The 24,643-nt window shown below is 38.6% G+C and overlaps 1 protein-coding gene across 8 annotated transcripts in view; it reads right to left on the reverse strand.

Annotated features, from left to right (window-relative positions):
* Nucleotides 1-24,643, reverse strand: part of ahcyl2b (adenosylhomocysteinase like 2b) — a 95,388-nt gene that overhangs the window by 31,441 nt on the left and 39,304 nt on the right. For 2 of the 8 annotated variants that reach the window (XM_060842734.1, XM_060842737.1), the window contains exons 2-6: nt 21,013-21,124; nt 19,132-19,161; nt 10,765-10,908; nt 6,114-6,214; nt 3,520-3,622 (exon numbers count right to left, since the gene is read on the reverse strand). In XM_060842734.1, coding sequence (XP_060698717.1) covers nt 3,520-3,622; nt 6,114-6,214; nt 10,765-10,908; nt 19,132-19,161; nt 21,013-21,124 — 490 coding nt within the window. The remainder of the gene's footprint in view (nt 1-3,519; nt 3,623-6,113; nt 6,215-10,764; nt 10,909-19,131; nt 19,162-21,012; nt 21,125-24,643) is intronic. The other 6 variants (XM_060842741.1, XM_060842742.1, XM_060842738.1 and 3 more) reach the window with 4 other exon arrangements.

A 24,643-nucleotide genomic window follows, 5' to 3' on the forward strand; every position in this document is an offset into this window, starting at 1 on the left:
GCAGATGGAGTTTAATTCAGATAAATGCAAGGTGCTGCATTTTGGGAAAGCAAATCTTAGCAGGACTCACACACTTAACAGTAAGGTCCTAGGGAGTGTTTCTGAACAAAAAGACCTTGAACTGCAGGTTCATAGCTCCTTGAAAGTGGACTTGCAGGTCGATAGGATAGTGAAGAAGCTGTTTGGTATGCTTTCCTTTATTGTTCAGAGTGTTGAGCACTGGAGTTGTGAGGTCATGTTGCGGCTGTTAGGACATTGGTTTGACCATTTTTGGAATATTGCCGTGAAATTCTGATCTCCTTCCTATCAGAAAGATGTTATGAAACTTGAAAGGGTTCAGAAAAGACTTACAAGGATGTTGCCAGGGTTGGAGGATTTGATACATAGGGAGAGGCTGAACAGGCTGGGGCTGTTTTCCCTGGAGCGTCGGAGGAGACTTATAGAGGTTTACAAAATTATGAGGGGCATGGATAGGATAAATAAACACAGTCTTTTCCTTGGGGTGGGGAGTCCAGAACTAGATGGCATAGGTGAGAGGGGAAAGATATAAAAGGAGACCTAAGGGGCAACTTTTCACGCAGAGGATGGTACGTTTATGGAATGAGCTGCCAGAGGAAGTGGTGGAGGCTGGTACGATTGCAACATTTTAAGAGGCATTTGGATGGGTATATAAATAGGAAGGGTTTGGAAAGTTATGGGTTGGGTGCCGGCAGGTGGGACTAGATTGGGTTGGGATATCTGGTTGGCATGGATGGGTTGGACCAAAGGGTCTGTTCCTGTGCTGTACATCTCTATGGCTCTGTATGTTGGATTTAAAATTGCCTGAAAAGCAGGAAGCAGAAGGTGACAGGAAAAGGATATTCTTGTGACAAGAAGTCTGTTTCCAATGGGGTTCCACAGAGCTCAGTTCTGAGGCCGTTGCTGTTTGTAGTTTAAAGTAATGATTTATGTTTGAATGCAAGGTGTATGGTGGAGAAGTTCACAGATGACATAAAAACTGATGTGGTGGTAAAAAGGAATAGCAGTAGGCTATCCAGCCAGTTGCTCTGTCATCGTATATGATCATGGCTGATCAAACCTTTTACACACTGTCCCCATATCTTTTTATGCCATTGATGAACAAAAATGATCAACCTCTACTTTAAAGACAGATATTTCACAATCCTCTGAGGTAGAGAATACTCAAGATTCACTGACCTCAGAAAAAAGATTTTCTCATCACCTCAGTCTTAAATGTCATCTCCCTTAATTTTAATTGTGCCCTTAGTTCTAGATTGTGCAACCACAAGAAATACCTGCGTCTACCCTTTCTATCCCTTTGAGTATTCTGTAGGTTTCAATTAGATCACCTTTCAATATTTGAAACTCTCGAGAATAAAAGCCCAGGTTGTCCAATCTCTTTTTGATTAGGAATCTGATAGAGATATATAACATTTTGAGGAATAAAATAGAATGTAATGCGGATAGAAAGGAGTTACTAACTAGGCGGGGATACATTTAAGGTAAGAGCAGAAGGCTCAGAGGGAAGTTGAGAAGAAATATTTTCACAGGTGTATTTAGTTATTTACTTATGTTGCCATTGCCTTCAGAGCTAGAAAAACAGATAATGTAGTCAGATTGTTGATGATTGGGACAGACACAGGCTGAAAGGCCTCCTGATGTGCTATAAATGTCTATGAATTGCCAGAGATTACAATGATTCCAACTCAACACTGTGGCCAAAGTGTCTCAATCTCAATTCTGATAGTAGAATTGACTACTCTGCTGAAACTAGATGCTGAGCAAACTATTAGAGCGCATGAAAGAGTTCAAGATTTTTAAAGTTATCAAAATAATATGCAATTTAGATTAGATTACTTACAGTATGGAAACAGGGCCTTCGGTCCAACAAGTCTACACCGACACACCGAAGCACAACCCACCCAGACACATTCTCCTACAGTTACCCCTTCACCTAATGCTACGGGTAATTTAGCATGGCCAATTCACCTAACCTGCACATTTTTGGACTGTGGGAGGAAACCCACGCAGACACGGGGAGAATGTGCAAACTCCACACAGTCAGTCGCCTGAGGCAGGAATTGAACCCGAGTCTCTGGCGCTGTGAGGCAGCAGTGCTAACCACTGTGCCACCGTGCCACCCACTATCAGAAAAAAGGTGCTGATGATTTAAAAAAAAAAGGGTTAGTGTGGCTAACAAGTTAGGCCACAAAAAACCTAGTCAGAAGCTGTTCAATGCAAAGTCACAAAACTGGGCGAAATAAAGGAATGTGAGAAGAGGAGCTGGGAACATTTTGCATGATAGTATGGAGGAGGATCTAGCCTTTAGTGAAAAAATACCACACAGCTTGCTCAGCAGAGTATATACTTCACTTCATTTGTCCAATAAGTGATAACTAGTATATCTAATATAAACTATTGGTTTGCCTTCCCATGAAGGCTGTGTGGTTTCTGGACTTCTCTTGGAAAACAGGGCATCTTGGCCCTGGACAGGACAGCTAAGCAACCTTTCATCATTCTACAGGTAGGTACAGGAACCACATTTTTGTCACACGCCAGAATGGGAACCAACTGCAGCAGTTGGGAGTAGCAGTTTGGTGCTTGGGGCCAGGACAATTTCATTTTCATCTCCAGTTGTATCAGATTCTACTCAGTGATTTCCAGCACAAATCTCAAAAGGTTTAACGTGGGTTGAATGATCTCTTTCTGCACCATAATATTTCTGTGGCACAGCTCCTGAATTAAATACTATTCAATGGTAACACATTCCACCATAAGCTCAGAAATACTCAGTGCCTGACCAACTTAAAATATACGAGTTTACACCTCAGTAAATTTAGTGAAGAATTGTTTTTGAAGTGATATCGGAGTGCATCAATGAAAAGGTTTCTCTTTAGTATCAGGAGGCTAGCTGCTACAGCATATTTTTTAAAAATCCAATCTAACTCACCTTCAAACTGGTTCTCTTTCTGTACCTGATGGGCAACTCTAATTTCAGTTACTCTAATTTATGTTCCTTTCTAAGTCATTACACTGTTTATTTAATAATCAATAAAGGAGGTGCACAGGTGCTTTACCAGTTCACCCAAGTTTGAGGTGCCCAGATTCAACGTTCCCTTGGCTTTAAGCTTTGCAATTTGCACTTTCAGTAACTTGAGGCATAAAATATCAGGGAAATTAAACGGTTAGGGCAAAACTACCTAATGGCAGATACTATCAGATTCATTCCCAAAGCAAATTATGAGCATTGTTTACCAACCTTACACTGTACCAATATCTCACGAGCAACAATGTAACCTTTTTATTAAATTAAAGGCTGCACGTGTACTGCAGAACAACTGAATAACAGAGGGAATCAGTCATAGGTGGCCTCCAGTCCATCCGCTGAGCAAGAGAAATATCGTATGATAGAACAAAAAGAGGGAAAACAAAGGGCAGGGTAAAAGGCACTGAACTGGATGGGGGAAAACAGATTTCTTCAGAATACCAAATTGCCATTTAAAACAATTTCCCCCTTACCATTCTCAGCCAATGCAGCAGCCACTTCATTCTGGGTGGAATATATGTTGCATGCAGCCCACCTACACTGGGCTCCAAGGGCAGCAAGTGTCTCCATCAGAACCTGTTGCACCAGAAATTAAAACAAGGCAGAGAGATCATAAAGGGAGTGGGGCACAGACAGACAATCAGTTGCAAGTACCAAGTTTAAACAAGAATTTTTAAACATCAGGTTCAGCACTTGCCTAACCTTGTATTTTATCGTCTCCAATTCACTGCTGACACAGTAGCAACATTGTGTATGATCTAAAGTGATGCACTGCAGTTACACTATTCATAAGAAACAACTTCTAAACATGCAACCTCTATCACCAGAAGGACAAGAGCAGCAAGGTCAAAATGCTGGCACCACCTTTCTAATAATACTGTTGATATAACTAATCCCAATGCGATGCAGCAGTTCAAGGTGGTAACTCATCGCTGCCTTCTCAAGTATAGTTAAGATGGCCAAAAAATGCTGTCCTAGCCATTGACTCACATCCCTCAACAAATAAAACCTGCACATTTATCAACATATCTGCAAGGTCTGCTCTGTAAAAGATCCTTCAGCACTAGAATTTATCCAGCAAAAAAAAATTTACAAACATTTCAGTCTTGTTAAATAAATTGGAGTGAATGCAATTCAGCCCATATCATGAGCCGTGCTCATTATTCACTCCATGTTTTAATTCACATAATGTCATGTTTACTATCCACTAGCTTGCTGTTAGGAGAGGAAACTATAAACGTTCCATTTTAGTTAAAGGTTAAGGAAAAGTGCTAGAGTTTGCATTAACAAATCAATGTGTAAGGGCCAATTATATGTGTAAACTATTCAAAATGAAAATGATCATGTGATGAATGAAAATATAATTTTGTCACCCAACCACAAACAGACACATAAGATACTAGTAAAACAGAATAAGATTCTAGTTTCCAGTATCTGATTTATGCTGGGAAGGAATGAATATTTGAATATTGGGACAGAGCTTAGAGTCTACGGCACACAAAAAAGCTCTTCAGTTCATAAGGTTTGACTGAGTTCAGTCTCTCATGTAAGTTAAACAGTCTGCTGCTGACATCTTCAAAGTTAAACATGAAGAACTGCCACTTGGTGAACTTTTCCTTGCCACCTACATTTCACACTCCTACCCTTTCTTTTGCATGTTTGAAATGTGGCTAGAATACATTATCAACTTGAGAAAATAATCAAGAAAAAAAAGAGAATAATCATAGGGTTAGTGGCAGTTTAAGAACAGAGCCCTTCCTGTTCTTAATCTGATCATAGCATGTCAGATTGCTGTCTCGGGCAACCAAACTGACGAAATCATTTTGCAAAAGCTGCAATAGCGAGAGGCTATGTAAGTACCACAGTCTAAAATTAGAAAAAAGTTGGATACTACATGAAATAAAGTGAATGGTGGATGTAGTAGACAATGAAGAGTCTGTTGGAAATACTGTTTCTACTAGCTCAGCAGGGCCACCCACAGGAACGGAAGCGATACAGCTGTTTGTCTTATTGCCATTGAAATCACAGTGGATTAGATGGTGTAAAGTGTAAAACAGCTTTTAGACGGATGTAACCCCATGAATGGAAACAAGTTGCATCTGTACAACATGGGTTAAATAGCACAACATTAATTTTACATACTGAAGAAGTTAAGATGCTGGAATGATGGCAGAATGCCAGATGGCACATGAATCTGGTGAGGAACAAAATATTGGCAGCTGATTAACATACTGCTGATTCCTGCCTTTCATTTTATGAAGTATGAGGTTATGTTTAGGAGGTTAAATCGAGGTTTCGGTGTAGGAAGTAGAATATTCCTGAAAAAGGATAAATTTTATTGAGCCTTTCATCTTGCACATATTGAGATGTTTTGCAAGAACATCAATTCAAGGGGGAAAATACCCAATGGCTGGACTGCATGTGAGAAATCTGTTGATTGGGCAGTATGTGAACTCTGACTAATAGAGGGTTAGCCATTGAGAATGCACTCATTAATTGACAGTTAGCAATCGGACTGTGCTTAAGTAGATGAGTGTATTCTCTGTAGCTTGACTTTGGACTGGCTTGGAGAATTGAATTCTACTTAAAGGACAATGCAAAGTATATCTGTGAAAAGAGTTGGTTTGGTCATGCTAATGAAGGGAAAAAAGGTGGCAAGTAAAGTATCAATTTCCTAAAAAGCTTGTGTTTAATCTAATTTTTTTTTAAAGTTCTTTGTTGCAATAAATAGTCTAAGATGTGAAATCTCATGGTATCATCCTTTCAGTTAATAACTGGAAGTATGAACTTCTTTAAGAGTGAATCAGTTAGTGCAGGGATTGTAACACAATAGAAAAGGGAATCAGTATCAAGGATGAAATTCTTTTTCTCTTGCTATTACATTTTAGAAATAGGTATGGAAAACAAATGCTTAAACAGAAAGAACTATTAAAAATCTTATCAGGTTGGGCTGAATTTACACAGGGGCTGTAGATATTTTGCTAATTAGTCCTACTTTCTCCTAATTAGTGCAGTACTATGCATTCCCTGGATTTTAATAAGTAGGAATTTAAGGCTGGACACTCACCGCAGTCTGGGCTGTAATATGTGTGCAGCCAACTATCTTTGCTCCAGCCAATGGCTTTTCTCCCTGTGCTCGTTTTCGAAGAGCCATGAGTGCTGGCATCTCTGCATTAACACAAGAATAGGCACAAAATGAGTGACAAAGGCCTGTACTGCAGCAACAGATAGTTAGTTTACTCTGGAATCTCCACATTCGATTTTAACCTACGATGTCGACAAAATGAAAAAAAACAGAGGCATGGTAAGATCACAAGCAAAGATACATTTAAAATGTCATATATCAGAACCATTTGGATTTTGAATGTCTTAATGGCTAAGGCTGAACTTGGACACTGCATTGCGCAATTCTGGGAAAACCACCTCTCAACTCTCCTCTGCCATGACTGAACCAATGAAAACACCTTCTTTATCCACATTGATTATGTACGCAGGTTTCTAGTTTCAACATTAAATCGTCCAATCCATGGAAGTAAAGGGCAGGAAGAGAACAGCTGGTCCATCACTTTTGCCCCATATTACTGACATTTTAATATGTTACTGGAAAAATCCATTCTCAATGAGGAAACAAAACTAGAAAAAATCCTCTCCAATAACCACAGGAAATTGAAACCAGTCCAGACGATCATACTGACCATGTGTTATGTTAATCCACTTACCTTCTTTAAGACGCAATCTCTGCCTCAGTTAAGAACCAGTCGAGCTCCCTCGTGAAGGCATACAGAGTATCAGCACCCACCGCACCAGTCAGCAATGCATTCCAGAGGCTCACTACTCTCTGGGAAAAAAAGAACCATCTAACATCCAGTCTATTCCTATTTTTGCTTAGTTCAAATGCATGCCCCCGGTCCTCCCCAACCTGTTAAACTGGAATAACCTGCTAACAGGTAGAAAGTGCAGTCCTTTCATTATTTTACGTACTTTAATACCATACATAATACTTGGCTCTGTTGCAGTTCCAGATTTTTGTCCCGCCAACGTCCTGCCAGTTTTCGGTTGCCGAATTTTGGAGGACTGGTAACGAGCAGTTAATTCCAGAATAGTCAATGTATGGTGAGGTCACATTTAGACTGCCTCTCACTACAGTGATTATCTTTGGATATGTCTCCCACCAAATAGCAGCATTCATTACTTTGCTAAATCTGTTATCCTATTAACATGGAGCAGGTTTTTTTTTAAATAAAAAGAAGTTGAATTCTCAAGAGAAAACATTCAAATTTATATCTTATGAAACTTTTGTACCTTTTGATCACATGATGACGTGAGAGGATTATACATGTTAACTGTGCACAAGAAAATTTTCTGATTCAATATGTGGTTGTACCTACTGGAGAAGGTGCAAAACTAGACCTACTCTTGGAAGTAAGGCAGGGCAGGTGACTGAGGTGTCAGTGGGGGAACATTTGGGGCCAGCGACCATAATTCTATTAGTTTTAAAATACTGATGCAAAAGGATAGACCAGATCTAAACGCTGAAGTTCTAAATTGGAGGAAGGTTAATTTTGACAGTATTAGGAAAGAACTTCCAAATGCTGATTGAAAAGGGATAGCTGGAAAACAGGAAGCCTTCAGAAATGAGATAACAAGAGTCCAGAGACAGTATATTCCTGTTAGGGTGAAAGGAAAGGCTGGTAAGTGTAGGGAATGCTGGATGACTGAAGAAATTGAGGGTTTGGTTAAGAAAAAAAGGAAGCATATGTAAGGTATAGACAGGGTAGATCGAGTGAATCCTTAGAAGAGTATAAAGCTAGTAGGAGTATACTTAAGAGGGAAGTCAGGAGGGCAAAAAGGGGACATGAGATAACTTTGGCAAATAGAGATAAGGAGAATCCAAGGGTTTTTATAAATAAATAAAGATCAAAAAGGGTAATTAGGGATAGAATAGGCCTCTCAAAGTTCAGCAAGGCGGCCTTTGTGTGGAGCCGCACAAGATGGGAGATACACTACATGGAAGGTATAGAATGTCACCATCTATTCCCTACATCTTGAAAAATGTCCATATTACAGAGGAGGAAGTGCTGGAGGTGTTGAAACGCATAGAAGTGGAATATACCCCCAGACCTGATCAGGTGTACCCTAGAACAGTGATTGCTGGGCTCCTTGCTGAGATATTTGTATCATCGATAGTCACAGGTGAGGTGCCGCAAGACTGGAGGTTGGCTAACGTGGTGCCACTGTTTAAGAAGGGTGGTAAGGACAAACCAGGGGACTAGAGACATCAGTGGTGACCAAGATGTTGGAGGGAATCCTGAGCTACAGGATGTACATGTATTTCAAAAGGCAAGGACTGATTAGGGATAGTTAACATGGCTTTGAGAGTGGGAAATAATGTCTCACAAACTTGATTGAGTTTTTTGAAGTAGTAACAAAGAGGACTAATGACAGCGGAACGGTAGATGTGATCTATACGGATTTCAGTAAGGCGTTCGACAAGGTTCCCTATGGAAGTCTGGTTAGCAAGGTTAGATCTCATGGAATACAGGGAGAACTAGACATTTGGATACAGAACTGGCTCAAAGGTAGAAGACAAGAGGGTGGTGGTGGGAGGGTTGTTTTACAGATTGGAGGCCGGTGACCAATGGAGTGCCACAAGGATCAATGCTGGGCCCACTACTTTACATCACTTATGTAAATGATTTGGATGTGAGCAAAAGAGGTACAGTTAGTAAGTTTGCAAATGACACCAAAATTGGAGGTGTAGTGGACAGCAAAGAAAGTTACCTCAGATTATAATGGGATCTTGATCAGATGGGCCACTGGGTTGAGAAGTGGCAGATGGTGTTTAATTTAGATAAATTAGAGGTGTTGCATTTTGGGAAAGCAAATCTTAGCAGGACTTATACACTTATTGGTAAGGTCCTGGAGAGTGTTACTGAACAAAGAGATTTTGGAATGTAGGTTCATAGCTCATTGAAAGTGGAATCGTAGGTAGATAGGATAGTGAAGGCGGTATTTGGCTTGCTTTCCTTTATTGGTCAGAGTGTTGAGTACAGGAGCTGGGAGGTCATGTTGCGGCTGTACAGGACATTGGTTAGGCCACTTTTGGAATATTGCGTGCAAATCTGGCCTCCTTTCTATTGGAAGGATGTTGTGAAACATGAAAGGGTTCAGACAAGATTTATAAAGATGTTGCCAGGGTTGGAGGATTTGAGTTACAGGGAGAGGTTGAATAGGCTGAAGTTGTTTTCTTTGGAGCGTCGGAGGCTGAGGGTGACCTTATAAATGTTTACAAAATCATGAGGGGCATGGATAGGATAAATAGGCAAAGTCTCTTCCCAGGGGTGGGGGAGTCCAGAATAGGAGGCATAGGTTTAGGGTGAGATGGGAAAGATAAAGAGACTTAAGGGGCAACATATTCACACAGAGGCATGGTGCATGTATGGAATGAGCTACCAGAGGAACTGGTGGAGGCTAGTACGATTGCAACATTTAAAAGGCATCTGTATGGGTATATGAATAGGAAAAGTTTGGAGGGATATGGGCTGGGTGCTGGCAGGTGGGACTAGATTGGGTTGGGATATCTGGTTGACATGGACGAGTTGAACCGAAGGGTCTGTTTCAGTGTTGTCCCTCTCTATGATAATACCTATATTTCCTGGCTAACCTCTTTAGGCATAATGATTCAAAGTCTCTGGCAATTCTTTTGGAAATGCTGGGTAATGGATGGAAGAGTGTTAGGATAGATGTTCGGCACAACATCGTGGGCCGAAGGGCCTGTTCTGTGCTGTATTGTTCTATGTTCTATTGTCATCTTCATAGTGACTGGTGAATGACTGTCTTAGAAGAGCAGAGTTCATGCTGACCAGGGTCCCAATAATAGATACTAAACTGCCTGACTACCAGCCTGTCAGTTATCAAGTTGAAGTTGAAAATTACTTGTTTGTCATCGAGTCTAGTATTGAATGAACAGTACAGAAACAGGTTATTCAGCCCAACAGGTCTATGTGTATGCTTATGCTCCATGTGAACCTTTAAACAAATGGTACATGTATGTAATCAGTAAACCTTAGTTTAAAAAGCATCCATACGTTTTTATTCTTTCCTCCAGACTTAGCTAAGTATTACAACAATTGCTCCTCTAATCCTGCTCCCTTCTTTCACCACAGCATTGACAAAGACATGCCTTAGCCAATTTATCAAAATCTCTCGAAATTTCTACACTTGCTCACTTTTTTGTCTTCTTTTCAAAGTATCTCAAAATCTTATCAGCCAACGTTCAAATTCTCCCTTTCTAATCCCACTGACTTTGTCCAAGTTTTCCTCTATTGGGAAACCTCCAGGCATTCAAGGTGCTACTCAATTCAATATATTGTTTATTTGTACCTAACTGTATTATTGTTGTATTCATTGGATGGATTAGTGAATGGGCTAATCTATGTTAATGAAGCTATGAGTTCAATCACACTCCTGGACTTCCCATATCATCTCAAAAACAAAACTTCCTATTTCGGTGAGTTCATCAGAAGATTAACTGTAACAGACACAACAGAGCCAGTATGAAGATTTCAGTCAGCCTCCTTATTGCAGGGAACTCTTGCTTGTCCATAATGGTCAAATATCCTTTGCCATGGATCTAACATATTTCAAGATATTCAGTTCAGAATGCTGTAAATGAATAAAATGCACAAGAATTGATGATCAAAAGTATGAACTCTCACCTTGTTCTGCAATTTCGATTTCCCTGCGCCCAAAGTCTGCTTGTTTGATGTTCTTGATGCAGAAGTCACTGCTGCCCTTTGAATTTTTCTGCTGTTTGTCACGTGGTGATGTTTCATCATCTGAGCTATCTGTGTAAGATGCCGCTAGGGGCAAATGAAAAGCAGTGAACAATCAACCAGTGCAACAGAGAAATAATAACATTCTAATACCTGCCCAATTCAATGATAATCTTGGAAACGAGAAAACTGAGCAGTAATCTCAACCACACTGTGTTCAGATAAATTGCAGCAAAAACAACTAAGAACACTGAATGACAGTGTCCAAATTAAACAATGGTACAAGGACAGATTACGTGGTTGATGTCCAGTACTTTAATGTTTTGGTTAGTAATACTGCCTCATAGTTGAGACCCTAATTAATTAGGACACGTTGATCATAGGTCATAGTCACGTTGATTCTGAATAATAAAAGTGTATTGACTCAAATTTAATCAGAGTGCAAATGGCTGCACAGAGGTGGTCAGGGTTGGTGATGAGATTCTGAGTTCTTTAAATTTCTCAAAGCATTTCAGATTTAATATAGTTCTATAACTGAATAATCTTTAGTCAAAACTTAAGTTATATTTGTACTGAAAGGAATAAAGTGGCGAAAGTCTGGGTGAAAAATTCAGGGAATATTGGCAATATTTCTCGGTTATATTTCATTATTCCAACTTCTGGATAAAGCATGAAGAAACTTTATTTAAGCGATATTTCACTAGAATCGAGGTCTGTGGTTAATGTTCCCATACTCCCATTGACCCAAATTAGCAACTAAACACGGTCACTTTTGTTGTTTCTTGCATCTCCACAACATTTAGGATATAAATACTGCTTACAACTCCCTCAACAACAAAGAAACATGCGAGATTTATAAAGATATTCTAAAATAGCACACTACTTCAGGACAGAGATTTTATATTCCAGTTTTATATGTGGAGTTATAATAGTATCTAGAGCCATGCTGAATTCATCTTTTAATATAAAGACCCACAAAAAGATTACAGATGGGTTTGAAATCTACGTTTGCATTATAGAAATTGGCTTCCTTATCCAAATAGTATAGAAAGCCTAGAATGCCTCTGAATTTATTTTTTTAATTGCAAAATATAACAGACGCAATGCAGTGACCAAGGAAACCAAGACGTGAACTCAGACACTGTAGAAGTAGCTATTGTCAGAGTTGGGTTAAATTATCAGCGATAGTGTAAATAATGCAACTCTTCTAGACCCTTCAGTTGTGTCTTGAAGTATATATTGTTATTTTCACACAATTTTCAAAGCCTCATGTCAATAAAGCTCAAACACTTCAAAGCTTACAAAACTATCACTTGATAATGTGATGTGTTTCAGGCTGCTGTATTCTTTTTGCACATGGCAACATTTTTATCCATCCTTGTTGCCCTCTGGCAGTGGTCATTCTCCTTGACTGTTGCAATCATACAATCCCAACTTATAACTATCACATCCTTCTTTCACTGTAACTGGTCACAATCTGAGAACTCCTACCCCAACAGCATTATAGATATAACTACCATACAGACTGCAGTAGGTCAAAGAGAAATCTCACAAACACCTTGTCAAAGGTAATTAGAGATGGAGATAAATGCTAGCCTTGCCAGAGATGCTCATATCTCAAGAACAAGTAAAAAGAAGTCTTTGTGGTGATATTGCTCCCACAGTGCTAAGTGGAGAATTTCAGAGCACAGATCTTGCAGAAGTGAAGGAAGAACAATGTGACCAGTTACCTTGAAAGGGAACTGAGGAGATGATGGCATTTCCATGACATTATTGCTGTTAGCTTCTCTATGATAGCAGTTGTGGGGAAGAATCAAAACTTTGATGTAGATCATACATACTATGGCCTCAGTGGTGAAGATAGTGAACTTTTACTCAAAATGGCTAGAACACTGCTCGAACCAACTGCTCATTTCCAGCTGAAAGGCAATAGGATTGAGTCTCCTGGATGGTGAAGAGATTTTAGGGTTTAGGAGTATGCCACTCATTACAGAATGCAGTTTGTTCCAATAGCCAAGGTGTTGATATGGCAGGTTCAATTTAGCACGCTTAATGGTTTTTTTCACTATTTTGATGGTAGGGAACTCAGGAATTATATAGCTCTTTAAGGTCATCGGAGGTATGAAACAGTCATTATCTAGTTTTGAGGTGGAATAGTTGGTATTTGCCTTTTGGTAGTCCAAACCTGACTATTGCCAATAGGTTGGAATTGTTTACTCCAATTCTCAGAGGAATTGGAAACACTTTAATCACTAGTAAACAGTCCCAAACCTGACACTCTGATGAAGGAAAAGACACTGAAGCAGCAGAAGACGGTTAAGCATTTCCCTGAAGATTTCCACAGTCAGTCATGGCTTGGCTTCTGACAATCAAAGCTATCTTCTTTTGTGTGACTCTCATCTCAGGAAATTCCTCTTTTGGCATCTGTTGAGTCCAGTTTTTCTCGGCTCTGGATTTCATCATATTATAAATTGATTTTAAGAGTTTTGTAGTTACATTAATAGCAACTTTCAAAGCTGTCTCATTGCTTCTTCATTTCACAGCCCTGGAATCATCTGATGTAAATTAACTAAAACATGGCTTTGAAATAAAACTTTCTGTGCAAGGGTTTCCTGTTCTAGTCAACAACAAAAATAGTCTGTTGTTATGAAGATGAACATCTTCTAGCAATTCTGACGACTACCAACAGCATTAAGATACTATAAAAATTACCTTTTGTGGAGAGAGGATAGGGAAAAGAAGAAAAGCAAGAAGACAATAAGCAAACAAGGTCTTCCTGTCACGTAATGGATGCTCCAAATATCCAGGGGTTAGTAACAGCAATCCATCTTCTAAACATAAGCAGAGTTGAAGGGATGATAATCATCAAAGAGAATGTCCCATAGGCAGAGCAAAAATTTAAAGGAAAAGAAAAATCACAAATTTGAAGTCGATGATATCCCAGTATTTTAATACATAGTAGATGCTCTTTTAACAACGTGGCATGTTGAAACCTCCTATTTTTGAACATTATGTAGAGAAAAACAATGTTGAAAACAGTTACATCTGGATTATCTCAAGGGGTACTACCACATGGCACGATCACAATTATTTAACTTACAAAACTAAACACAATGTCTTGTTAACATCCCACAAGTTCATTTTCTCTAAATTTCTCTCAGACGGTAGGTTCCCTCAGAGTGCGGCCCTTAAAACAAGCAAATGTTATTAAGTGAACATGCCTGCTTCCACCAAAGTTTTGACAGGAGTCATTAGATTGAAGTAGAGAATGGCAAGTATTTAAGAGGCCTTAAATGAGAGGCTACAAGATTTGATGGAAAAGATTTCAAAGAGAAAGCAAGATAAACCTCTTTAGAAATGAGTTTGTGATTATTAAATTCACTTTTTGGGATTTGTATTTGAAACTGTCAACATTCAAGGTTAGATAGGATAAATTACTAATGGAAATGGGATTGTAGAAATAATGAAATGGATTAGATAAATATAATTAAGATCATTTGCGTGGATGGTAAACCCCAACACAAGCCAATGTGGCTGAATTGCCTGTTTTAGCCTTACAATTTGATAAACAAAAATCATGAGACATTTACCTATAAAAGGCAACAAGGGTAGTCTTGTATTGTTTTGAGGAGAAAGTGAGGACTGCAGATACTAGAGATCAGAGCTGAAAATGTGTTGCTGGAAAAGCGCAGCAGGTCAGGCAGCATCCAAGGAGCAGGAGAATCGATGGCCCAAAACGTTGATTCCCCTGCTCCTTGGATGCTGCCTGACCTGCTTCGCTTTTCCAGCAACACATTTTCAGCCTGTATTGTTTTGACCAAAACTCATGTGATAAATGGTAAGATTGATGCAATCAATAGCTTTTTGGTAAATTTCCAATTGATTACCTTGGAATAATAGGGAGTACTTTACTTCTCTAGTGCCAAACTTATTGATCAGAATTCTGTCATTCTCACTGAATTGTTAAATTTAAAACAAAACTTCTGCCTGTTCAAAGATAGGCTGAAGAGAAGGAAATAAAGCAAAGTAGTATTTATGTCATGGAAGAAAAATATTTGAACAGCTGTACATCACAAACTAGACACATTCTGGGAAGATTGGTATTCATGGTCTCATGTGGCAACCACAAGAAAACGGTCTGTGAATATCATCAAGACTGTCACTAAATTTTCCACCTGATCTCCAACTACTTTTAACAACAAGGTCAAGATTTAATATCAGTAAATCCAAGACAACAAACAATCAAATCACTGATCAGGCAGGAGGTATTGTCATTTAATTGCTGAACATGACAGGAAGAGAGAGGATCCTTGAAAAATAAAATCACCTAATTTCATACTTAAATGTCAGAGACAATTTGTTAACTATGACTCAATTTTGATGCGAGTTTAGGAAAGTCCTGTGACCTACCAATCCCAGGGGATAAATACAACAAATTAGAGAAGGATAACACAACAAATCTGGATTTTAACACAGTGACAACAAAAGGTACAAGGAATGCATTCAGATTATGTGTAGGAAATTTGTCCTCAAGTAAGCAGGTTTCTACCAAGGATTAACATGAATGGTTGGAAAGTTTTACACTGAACAGCCAAGTTACACACGCTTGGTAGGTAAACACTTTGCCAGAGTAACAAAATCAGAAAATTATAATCGGATTAAAAAACCTCTCTCTCTGGGTTTTGGACACAAAGTCCAAATTTAGTGTTGTTAGCCAATCAGTCTCCTGAGCTGAAGCAACTTAAATGAGAGCCAACGGCACCCTGGTCTGTAAGATTCAACCACACACTTCATGATGCAGTTATGAAACATTAATGGAAAGAAACATTCAGACAAAGCTCAAGGAATCTGAAGATTGTAATTTTATTTTGCTGGGGTGTTGCAGGGGAGGAGAATGAAAAGAACTACAGTGAAAAAATATAAAAGTCAGAATGTGTGTGTCTTTTGTTTCTAAAACTGCTCCTGGGTGTAACACTTCAAGCATGTACACACTCTGAAGTCACAGGGAGGGATGGGTGAAAGAATGCACACACCTAACCTCTCATCAATCTGAACAAACGTCAGCTAGAAGTGAAAATTTCTTTATGGTGTAGTACATGATGCTGTTTTGAAGTTGAAATGAAAATAGATTGCATGTACTTTATCTAACCTGGGAATCATCATCTTCAACAATAGGTGCAAAGTGAGGCTTAGAAATTCCATTTGCCAACAGTGGCATCTTTATACTATTCTTCATAAGATTCAGAGTTAACTTGCAAGATGACTACAATCAAAGTATAAAACATTTGATGTGGAACTGATCAGTTGCCAAAGGATGGGAAACACTAGGTTAACCAGTCAGAGTTAAATTCTTGTTTTAACCAAGTCTAAAAGCATATTCATTTGCAAGGTTACTACCAACATTCCCTGCTTATCTCAGTACTACAATGTTTTTGCTTTCTCAGTTGGGTTGTTATTCAGGGAGGTAGGAATGTTAAGTTGAGGTCACAATTCGACCAGTCCTGATCTCACTGAATGGCAGAGCAGGCCGAGGGGCCGAATGGCCTACTCTTCCTCCTAGTTTGTTATATTTGCAATTGCCCTCCCAATTTTGCATCAAATGGAAACCTTTTGTGACTTTTAAAAAGGTCACAAGATCATTGGTACAGTACAAGTGGGTTTTGGTAAGTGATTAGTGAGTTTAAACATGCTCAAATACAGAACAGCACAGACATATACTGTATACTTCTACTGTTTTTGCATGGTAGAATAATATGTACAGTTTAGTTCAACCCAACATCTGATACACATTTAGCGATCAAATCAAAGAGTGATGGTGGTGGTGGGGAAGGGGGAAGAGTTGGTGGTTAAGGTAATGACTAGATGGTCCTATAATCTTGAGATTGACCAAATGTCTGTCTTTTTTTTGGCAAAGCTTTTCGTCTTTCACTGATCAGGATCATTCATATGATCTCAAATTTTTGCGGAAAGCCAACATTTTTGCCGTATGAAAGATGACAAGCAGGAGGCTGGAAGAACACAGCAAGCCAGGCAGCATTAGGAGATGGAGAAGCCAACGTTTCGGGTGTGAGCATTCTTCAGGACTGATCCAAGAGCTGGAGGGTTGTAGAGGTTGGTGCTGTGACAGTGAGGAAGGGAAGCTCAGTGTACAAATGAGGAAGGCAAAGAACTTCTTCAAGGTAGGCATCCTCTGAAGAGATTTCACAGTAGTACAAACTTGGTTAGAGACAAAAAAATTTTCAGATGTTGGATTCCAAGGTAGACAACTGGAGGTTGGAAGAACACAGCAAGCCAGGCAGCAACTCTTCCTCAGGGCTAAGAAGTGTTACACCCGAAACATTGACATTCTTCCAGCCTCCTGCTTGTCTACTCTGGAATCCAGCATCTGCAGATTTTTTTTATATGAAAGAGGACAGCTGATTGGTTAGTAAGTGAACTCAGTGATAGTTGCCAAGGTAAATGCATCAGTTAAAGATAATTGACAGTTATTCGCTATCTTGAGATTATATCATCATCCAAACTAATTATGTAATTGGTCAAAGGAGGGATTACTGCATATTATAAAAGCATTATTGATAGAACAATGTTGTCATCCTTCAACAAAATAAAGAGTATATTTCAGATTGCCTCAGCAATAACTCTATAGACCAGAAATGTAGGTAAAGTAAAAATAAATCAGCTGCTTTGAGCAGAGATATTATTTTGAAACAATGTATTATAACTAAACCCAAGCAAGGACGTTTCAATTACTTCCAATGGCTTTGTATCGGGGCAAGTAGTAGACCTGATCTCTGTAGCTAGCAATTTAATAGTCACAATGGATTTTAGTCTTGCAAAGTACTGCTTGAAGTATTTATTGCTTTCTTACAACATATTAAAAAAAAGGCCTGTGTACTCCAGGTAATCACACTGAAGTATTAAGTTTCATCTTCCTTGAGTGAGCAAATTTAGCACTCCACATTCTACATAATGAAACTGCTTATCTGCATTTGTCAAAGGGTTTTCTTGTAAAATAAAAACAAGCAGCAGTCAGGAATGGATCAAAGTGGGACTCATTGAAAAGAAATTCTAAAATGACAAAATAAGATAGAAATTGGGATAATTAAAATAAAAAGTTGCCCACTTTGCCTTGTTTGGAACAAGATAATCAGTTACGGAAAGGACTGTTGAATACGCTACAATCAGCTATTGGACATTTACTAATCCAGAAGCAAACGTATCAGATCAATTTGATTTATTATGAGAGAAGGGAACTCAGGAAATATGGTATATTTTGGGTAAGTGTTTTGTCATCAAAATCAGTATCAGCTGATTGCTTTAGAATATACTCCAAAGACAAACTCTCTTCCAAATGACTCCAAGATCTTCCATGTAATGAGCGGGCAATAGTCTAAATGGTCCGAATGATGGACTGCAATTTTTTCCTGTCAAATACAGGACTCCATTTAAAAGTACCTAACATTCATAGTATTTAGCATTGAATTTCATTCCCTCTCCCGTCCACAAGGTTAATAAAAGGTCTATTTTATCAGGGCATTGAGATACTGTATATAAACTAAAACCAAAGATCTTGACCCCAGATCTGTGACAGGTTAAGTGATCTCAGTCAGGGAATGGAAGAAGCCCTACAATTAAGCAAGGAGCGGTTGGAATTTTAGGGGAGATGAGGAGATCAAAGAATTCTCAAAATTCAGCAGCTCCCACTGCAAGAATATATCTACGACTGTGAGGCTCCTCTCTTCCCCAAAACAAAATAGCTTGCCAACAAGTACTTCCTTAAGTTCACACATGGCAAACAGTAAGGCAATATACCAGAAGGCTGCTGGTGCTCACTGAACTATAGACTAAAATGCTTCAACAACTCCAGGAAAACTAAAGGAGAAATAACCCAAAAATATGGATCTGGAACTTTTCAAGATATTTAGTAGACAAACAACTGATGCTCTCATGGGTTTGGTGCAAGTTTGTCATATTAATGCAATTTGGCAGTATTTTAAAGAAATAGGGTAATGCTCCCAACAGTCACAAGGTGTCATATGGACATGGATGCGTTTAGCCCTTGTCACCAGTAATTTGCAGTTCTATTCACAACATCTTCTCGTTCCCAAAAAGGAACACAAAATCAAATTCAATGTACTGTAAATGGATACAATCGATTAAATTTTTCTACCCAGCTGCAAAATGGATTCCTCTGGCTGTTCTTTTTGAGATGAGATGCAATTGCCGCAGGTGGGACAAGTGATCGCCTTCTCATACCTGTCTCTATGAACAGCTTCAATTTTTTCCAAACTATTTCTACCATCTGCTTACCATTATTTTGATTAGACATACCCATCAGTTCTGGAGAGAAGAAAAAAAAAAGCTGGTTAGTGGCTAGTTCCGTAGCTACATTCAGAATGATGGCAAGTTGCAGGCAGATTTGAAGCAAACAGCAAGCGATGACTTGGAGGTTAATGCAGTTCAGTGCAAAGCTGCAATCAGAGTCCAGTAATAATTTGAGAGATAAATCCTTAATAATTCAAGAATAAAAGGTGTCAATTTTATAAGTAGCGGATAATTATACCTAGAATTTTCTAATAATGGTGTAGCATTAATATAAAGCATTGACCTCTTCAGATTAATTCTTTGTGCAGGCAAAACACAGGGGTGAACATTTTTGACATTCTTGTGTTTCCAAAGGAATGTTTCATTTAGAAGATAAAATGATAAAAGCCAAAGTTGTGGTCATGAGAAATAAAAAATTCAGAACAAATACTGGATGTGGTTTACTTCAACCTGAACGCAGACTGCACAGTCACACTGCAATGTGCAGCAGTCCATAATCTGGAGTTGTCCTGAGTAAGTAGCTGAAGTACTTAGTAGAAGGAACACTTTGGTAGGCTTATGAACATTTGTATAGCAAGGGGCTTCAAAAACAGCAAACAGGAAATTAATGCCTAGCCATGGACCGTGGCCAAAGGTTGTCCTAAATTTGGTTTATCATCAAATTTTATTTAAAATATGGAGACAAAGTACTTGGAGTGATCAGAACATTCTTTGGATAGGATTGGAAGAGATAGAACATGCTTATCTGTAAAATCAAATATGTGACAACCATCCATCCAAGACAAGGAGGGTGAAACTAGATTCAACATGTTAATTTTTGAGTTTTTGTTCTCTCCATTTGTTTCCGCAGGTCCTCATTTGTATACTTAGAGACCTCCTTGGAATCCAATTCAAACTACGTTGGATAGTATAACATAGCATTTTCATGATGACTTTAGAAAATAAATTATACCAAATGAAAGCTAGTGAGCAGAGGAAGCTGTGAATATCCAGTGCTTTTCTGTTCATATTTCTGCTCCATTGTGGGAAGGTGTGAAACTGAACAATTTTCAACGCACTTTTGCAGGACAGCAGACTTATTATTGAATGAACAGACAAGCTATCATGAGGTTTCCAACAATGTTAGCCCGAAAGACTTTCCTAATATTTTCCTACTCTCCACCCTTCTGTAAGGAGATTCTTGGCCTCCGTTCAGCATCTTTTCCCACATCCCAAGCAAAGAAACTGAAAGCATAAAGGTCGAATGGGACGAGGCAACTGAATCTGCACATGATTGTGCATGGATAGCCACTATCCTGTGCCTCTAACACACTTTGATCATGTGAAACTCATATGGTTCAATTTTGAACTAAACTCTCAACATATATTCTGGGATTTGTTTTTTGTTTTACTAACCACAGGTTAGATCAAACAATTTGCAAGTTTTGCATTGCTGTCACTAAAGATCTACTTAATCAATGTAAGCAAAAATTAAACATTTAGAAAATACAACTATTCAAAATCCAAAGTAAATGGAATCATATCCTAACTAATTTATGTATATATTTGTGGGTTTTAATACAGGGAAGTGAATTGTACCTCACTTTGTTGCAGCAGCAATACTTTACTGTATTGCTAGAACAAAATATTGGGAAATTCCACACAGGATGGTGGTTACTATCCAAGAGTAAAAATAGGTAAGCAATTAGGGTAACTTCTATGAGATTTAGAGAACTAAAACTGGGGATCTGTTGAGAGGCTAGATGGTGATGCTGATCTATATAAAAAAGGATAAGGCTATGGGGTGTAATGAGTTTCTCTCGTCTTAGATATTCTTGTGTTTTCATGTACAAACAGAACATCTCACTGAAATCTAGAAGCACCTACCTGAGCTGTAGCTGTCCGTGGAGGATTGTGAGATCGATCGAGAAAGTGAACGACGACCAATTTTTGTTGGACGTTTGTTGAACTCTTGCTTCTGATCAGCAAACTGGATCTGCTATTCACAAGGAAAATGGAAATATTATTTGTTGTCATTGAGGTCAAAAATCTGAGACCAATATGCTTAGAACGTCTATTATGATCCCAGCTGATGTTACAACTGGACAAGTCAAATTCCAGAATGCGGCTTGAACGATCATACTTTATTTTTGTTGATGTGGTGATCAATCACTGAAACACAGTTACACAAGACAATAGAGTTTCTTTAACAGAACTGTAGCTTATTACACGAGAGAGGAAGGTACAAAGTGCAAGTCTAGAAACACCTGTGGAAAAAGGACTCATTTCCAGTCAAGAAAAGTCATACACAACTCAAAAATGTTAACTCTATTTCTCTTTGTGTGTATTTTAAGAGCTTACTTTTTGTTTATACCTTCTTTCAATCCCAAGCATTGGGTTGCACACATGTTCATACTTCTCTCTATCAATTCTCTCTCTCTTGCTCTCTACCTCCTCCCCAAAAAATAGAATTCCTCAGATGGAAAGGAGATTCTACCTTTGGTGTCAAGCAATGACACAATCACTTACATTATGCCAACACTGCACTAAAACTTGGGAGACTTATGTCAGACCAGTGATAAGTTAGTATAGTAACACTTCAGGCCAAGTAGACCAGTTATTTGGCATTCCAAAGTAATTGCATTTAACATGGGGAACCCTTTTGCTAGTGTACAATGTGTCATGAAGCAGTGCAGGATAATTTTATAACATATGCTTAGCATTATGGTCCCTCATGTGGCATGTTGATTTTGCAAGCTTTTTACAACCCACTTCCAACCAAGACAGTAATGTATACGTTTACTACTGGAACACAGCCTAGGTTGATATAGATAGGTTTCAGGATACTTCAACAAAAAAAAATACTTGGGCATGAGTGACAGTTTGGCTCAGTTCATAACATTCACAAAACTCAGAAAGGTGCAGGTTTAGACTAACTCAATACCTGACTGCATCACATAGGCTGGTTTTCCAGTGCAGTACTGAAGAACGACCAACCTCTGTTCAACCACAATTCTTTAACAGCAATAAACTGATCAAATAAGGGAAGAAAAAATTACAAGGAAAGAGTTCAAAATAAATCTCAAGGAATAAAAATGAATACATTTTTCTGTCCAAGTCCCTGTGCTTAAAACAAAACAGAATTTGGATATTCAGGCATGACTCCAACCTGGTACAGTGTCATGGCACAGGCCAATATTCTGCTTGGTACAGACCCACACAGAAAAACAAATAAAAACATTTTATTGCTTCTTGTAGTCTGTATAATTTCAATGACAAATCAGAGTGGTCTTAACCAGCTAAAGATGATGCATCATTGACCAAAACTAAATTTAAGAGTTACAAAATTAAAAATAGAATAAAAGTGAGCAGAGCAGATATTAATTATATTAAGTTAAATGATCTGAAATGTTCAAAGTTTGGGAGAAAATTTGTAGCTCGGGTGCTCGTTGTTGTGGTTCTGTTCGCCGAGCTGGGAGTTTTTGTTGCAAACGTTTCGTCCCCTTTCTAGGTGACATCCTCAGTGCTTGGGAGCCTCCTGTGAAGCGCTTCTGTGCTGATTCCTCCGGCATTTATAGTGGCTTGTCAGTTGCTGTCCGCTGCAGTGGCCGGTATATTGGGTCCAGGTTGATGTGTTTGTGGACAACAAACACATTGACCTGGACCCAATATGCCGGCCACTGCAGCGGACAGCAACTCACAACCGGAATTGGCAGAGACAAGCCACTATAAATGCCGGAGGAAGCATCAGAGAAGCGCTTCACAGGAGGCTCCCAAGCACTGAGGATGTCACCTAGAAAGGGGATGAAACGTTTGCAACAAAAACTCCCAGCTCGGCGAACAGAACCACAACGACGATCTGAAATGTTGCTTAGTAGTCCACAATCTTTTTGAACATACATTGAAACAGGGTGGATAAAATCTACATTACCATCCTACAGCTTAAATAGCTTGCAATTTTTGTGACTTCAGTTTGAAATGAAAAGTTTGAATGCTTTGGAATATACTGTGTATCAGGAAAATCCAGAACGTTAAAACTTAAAGTATTAAAATCAAAACATAAATCCTTCTGACCAAAGTATTTTCCCAGGACTGTTAGAACTAACATAAGAATAAAAGTAAATTTAAACGAAATGTTTTATGTTCACAACAATACACCAAAACTAAAACTCAATATCCACAGAAGTCCAAAATGATAACTAAAATGATTTCTGAGGATTAAAACAGAATTGTCGTTAACTACAAGAAATTAGAAAGCTCAGCAAAGAAATTTTGCCCCATCCAGAAAAACAGGATTAGTATTGTTTTACTCCTGAACTGCACATCACAACAACGGCATGTTAAGATCCAAACAAATAACATTCAAATAATTCCTCAGTTCACCCAGGCAATTTCAGTCAACCCAACAGAGTTTCACCCTTCATACCTGCTTAGAAATAGGGTTAGAACAGATCACAATGTTTTTCCCTTGTTGATTAAAGCTTTGCTGTTGGATATTTCTGGGTATAACTGACATTTAATTAGTACCATACATACACTTGTGCTCCTGTCCTGTCCAATCCTCACTCCGCCTCATCTGCACTTTTTAAATTTGCCAATGTTGTTTCTGGGGACTTAGATTAGAATTTTGTTTTAGAAAGTGAATTCCCAGACCAATTAACAATGCTTATCTGCAAAGAATTAATGAGGCAATTGTTTAGCTGTTAGATGGTTTTGCGTCTAAACAACTAGTGACATTGTTCCATCAGTGTCCATGAAATCTTAATTGCAGAACAACTTGAATGATGATCAGCAGCACTGCCATAACTTGAAATCAAGCAGTTTTCTAAGTTCTAATCAGATTTGTTTGAAACTAGCAGATATTATTAAATATATCAACAAATAATTAGTTTTGGGAACAATAATAAAGAAACCTCTGCACGCCAAATATTTTCCTCCCAAATACAAAATTAACTTATTTTAATTAATAGCCTTAGGGACCAGAAACAATGGGACTTCTATAGGATTCACTGCAAGAGAATAATCCTCATTGTACAGACACCTTTAAACAATGTTGGAACAAAATTCAAGCAAGTAGGAATTGAAAGTTAATAAATGTTAGGGTTTAAACCAGCATCAAGTTATTTAACATGATCAGTTCCCTCCTCCACTATACTGCAAAAGAGACAGAGGAGAGGCTAAAGTTCTTTCAGAAAATATCCAGGTCTATGAAGGGGACATGATTGCCTGAGGGACAATGAAACTGTTATACTGAGACTACAGCCTGGCTACACGTCTGAAGGAAAACACTCTCAGTACCATTTTCTATCAACAGAGGTCATCATTGTATTCCAGAACTAAAACTTCCCATGTGAATTTATTAACAGAAAATCTAAAGGGATAAACTGTAGATGCAGCAGGAAACACTCAAATATAACAGTCTTTTGAGTATAAAGCCAAATCATTTGTTGCAAAAATGCAGTATTAACAGGCACCATCCTAAAACTGAGAATATGATTCTAGGTCGGTGGCATTCCAA

The sequence above is a fragment of the Hemiscyllium ocellatum genome, chromosome 23 (genome assembly GCF_020745735.1).
Source record: "Hemiscyllium ocellatum isolate sHemOce1 chromosome 23, sHemOce1.pat.X.cur, whole genome shotgun sequence".
Classification (NCBI taxonomy): Eukaryota; Metazoa; Chordata; class Chondrichthyes; order Orectolobiformes; family Hemiscylliidae; genus Hemiscyllium; species Hemiscyllium ocellatum.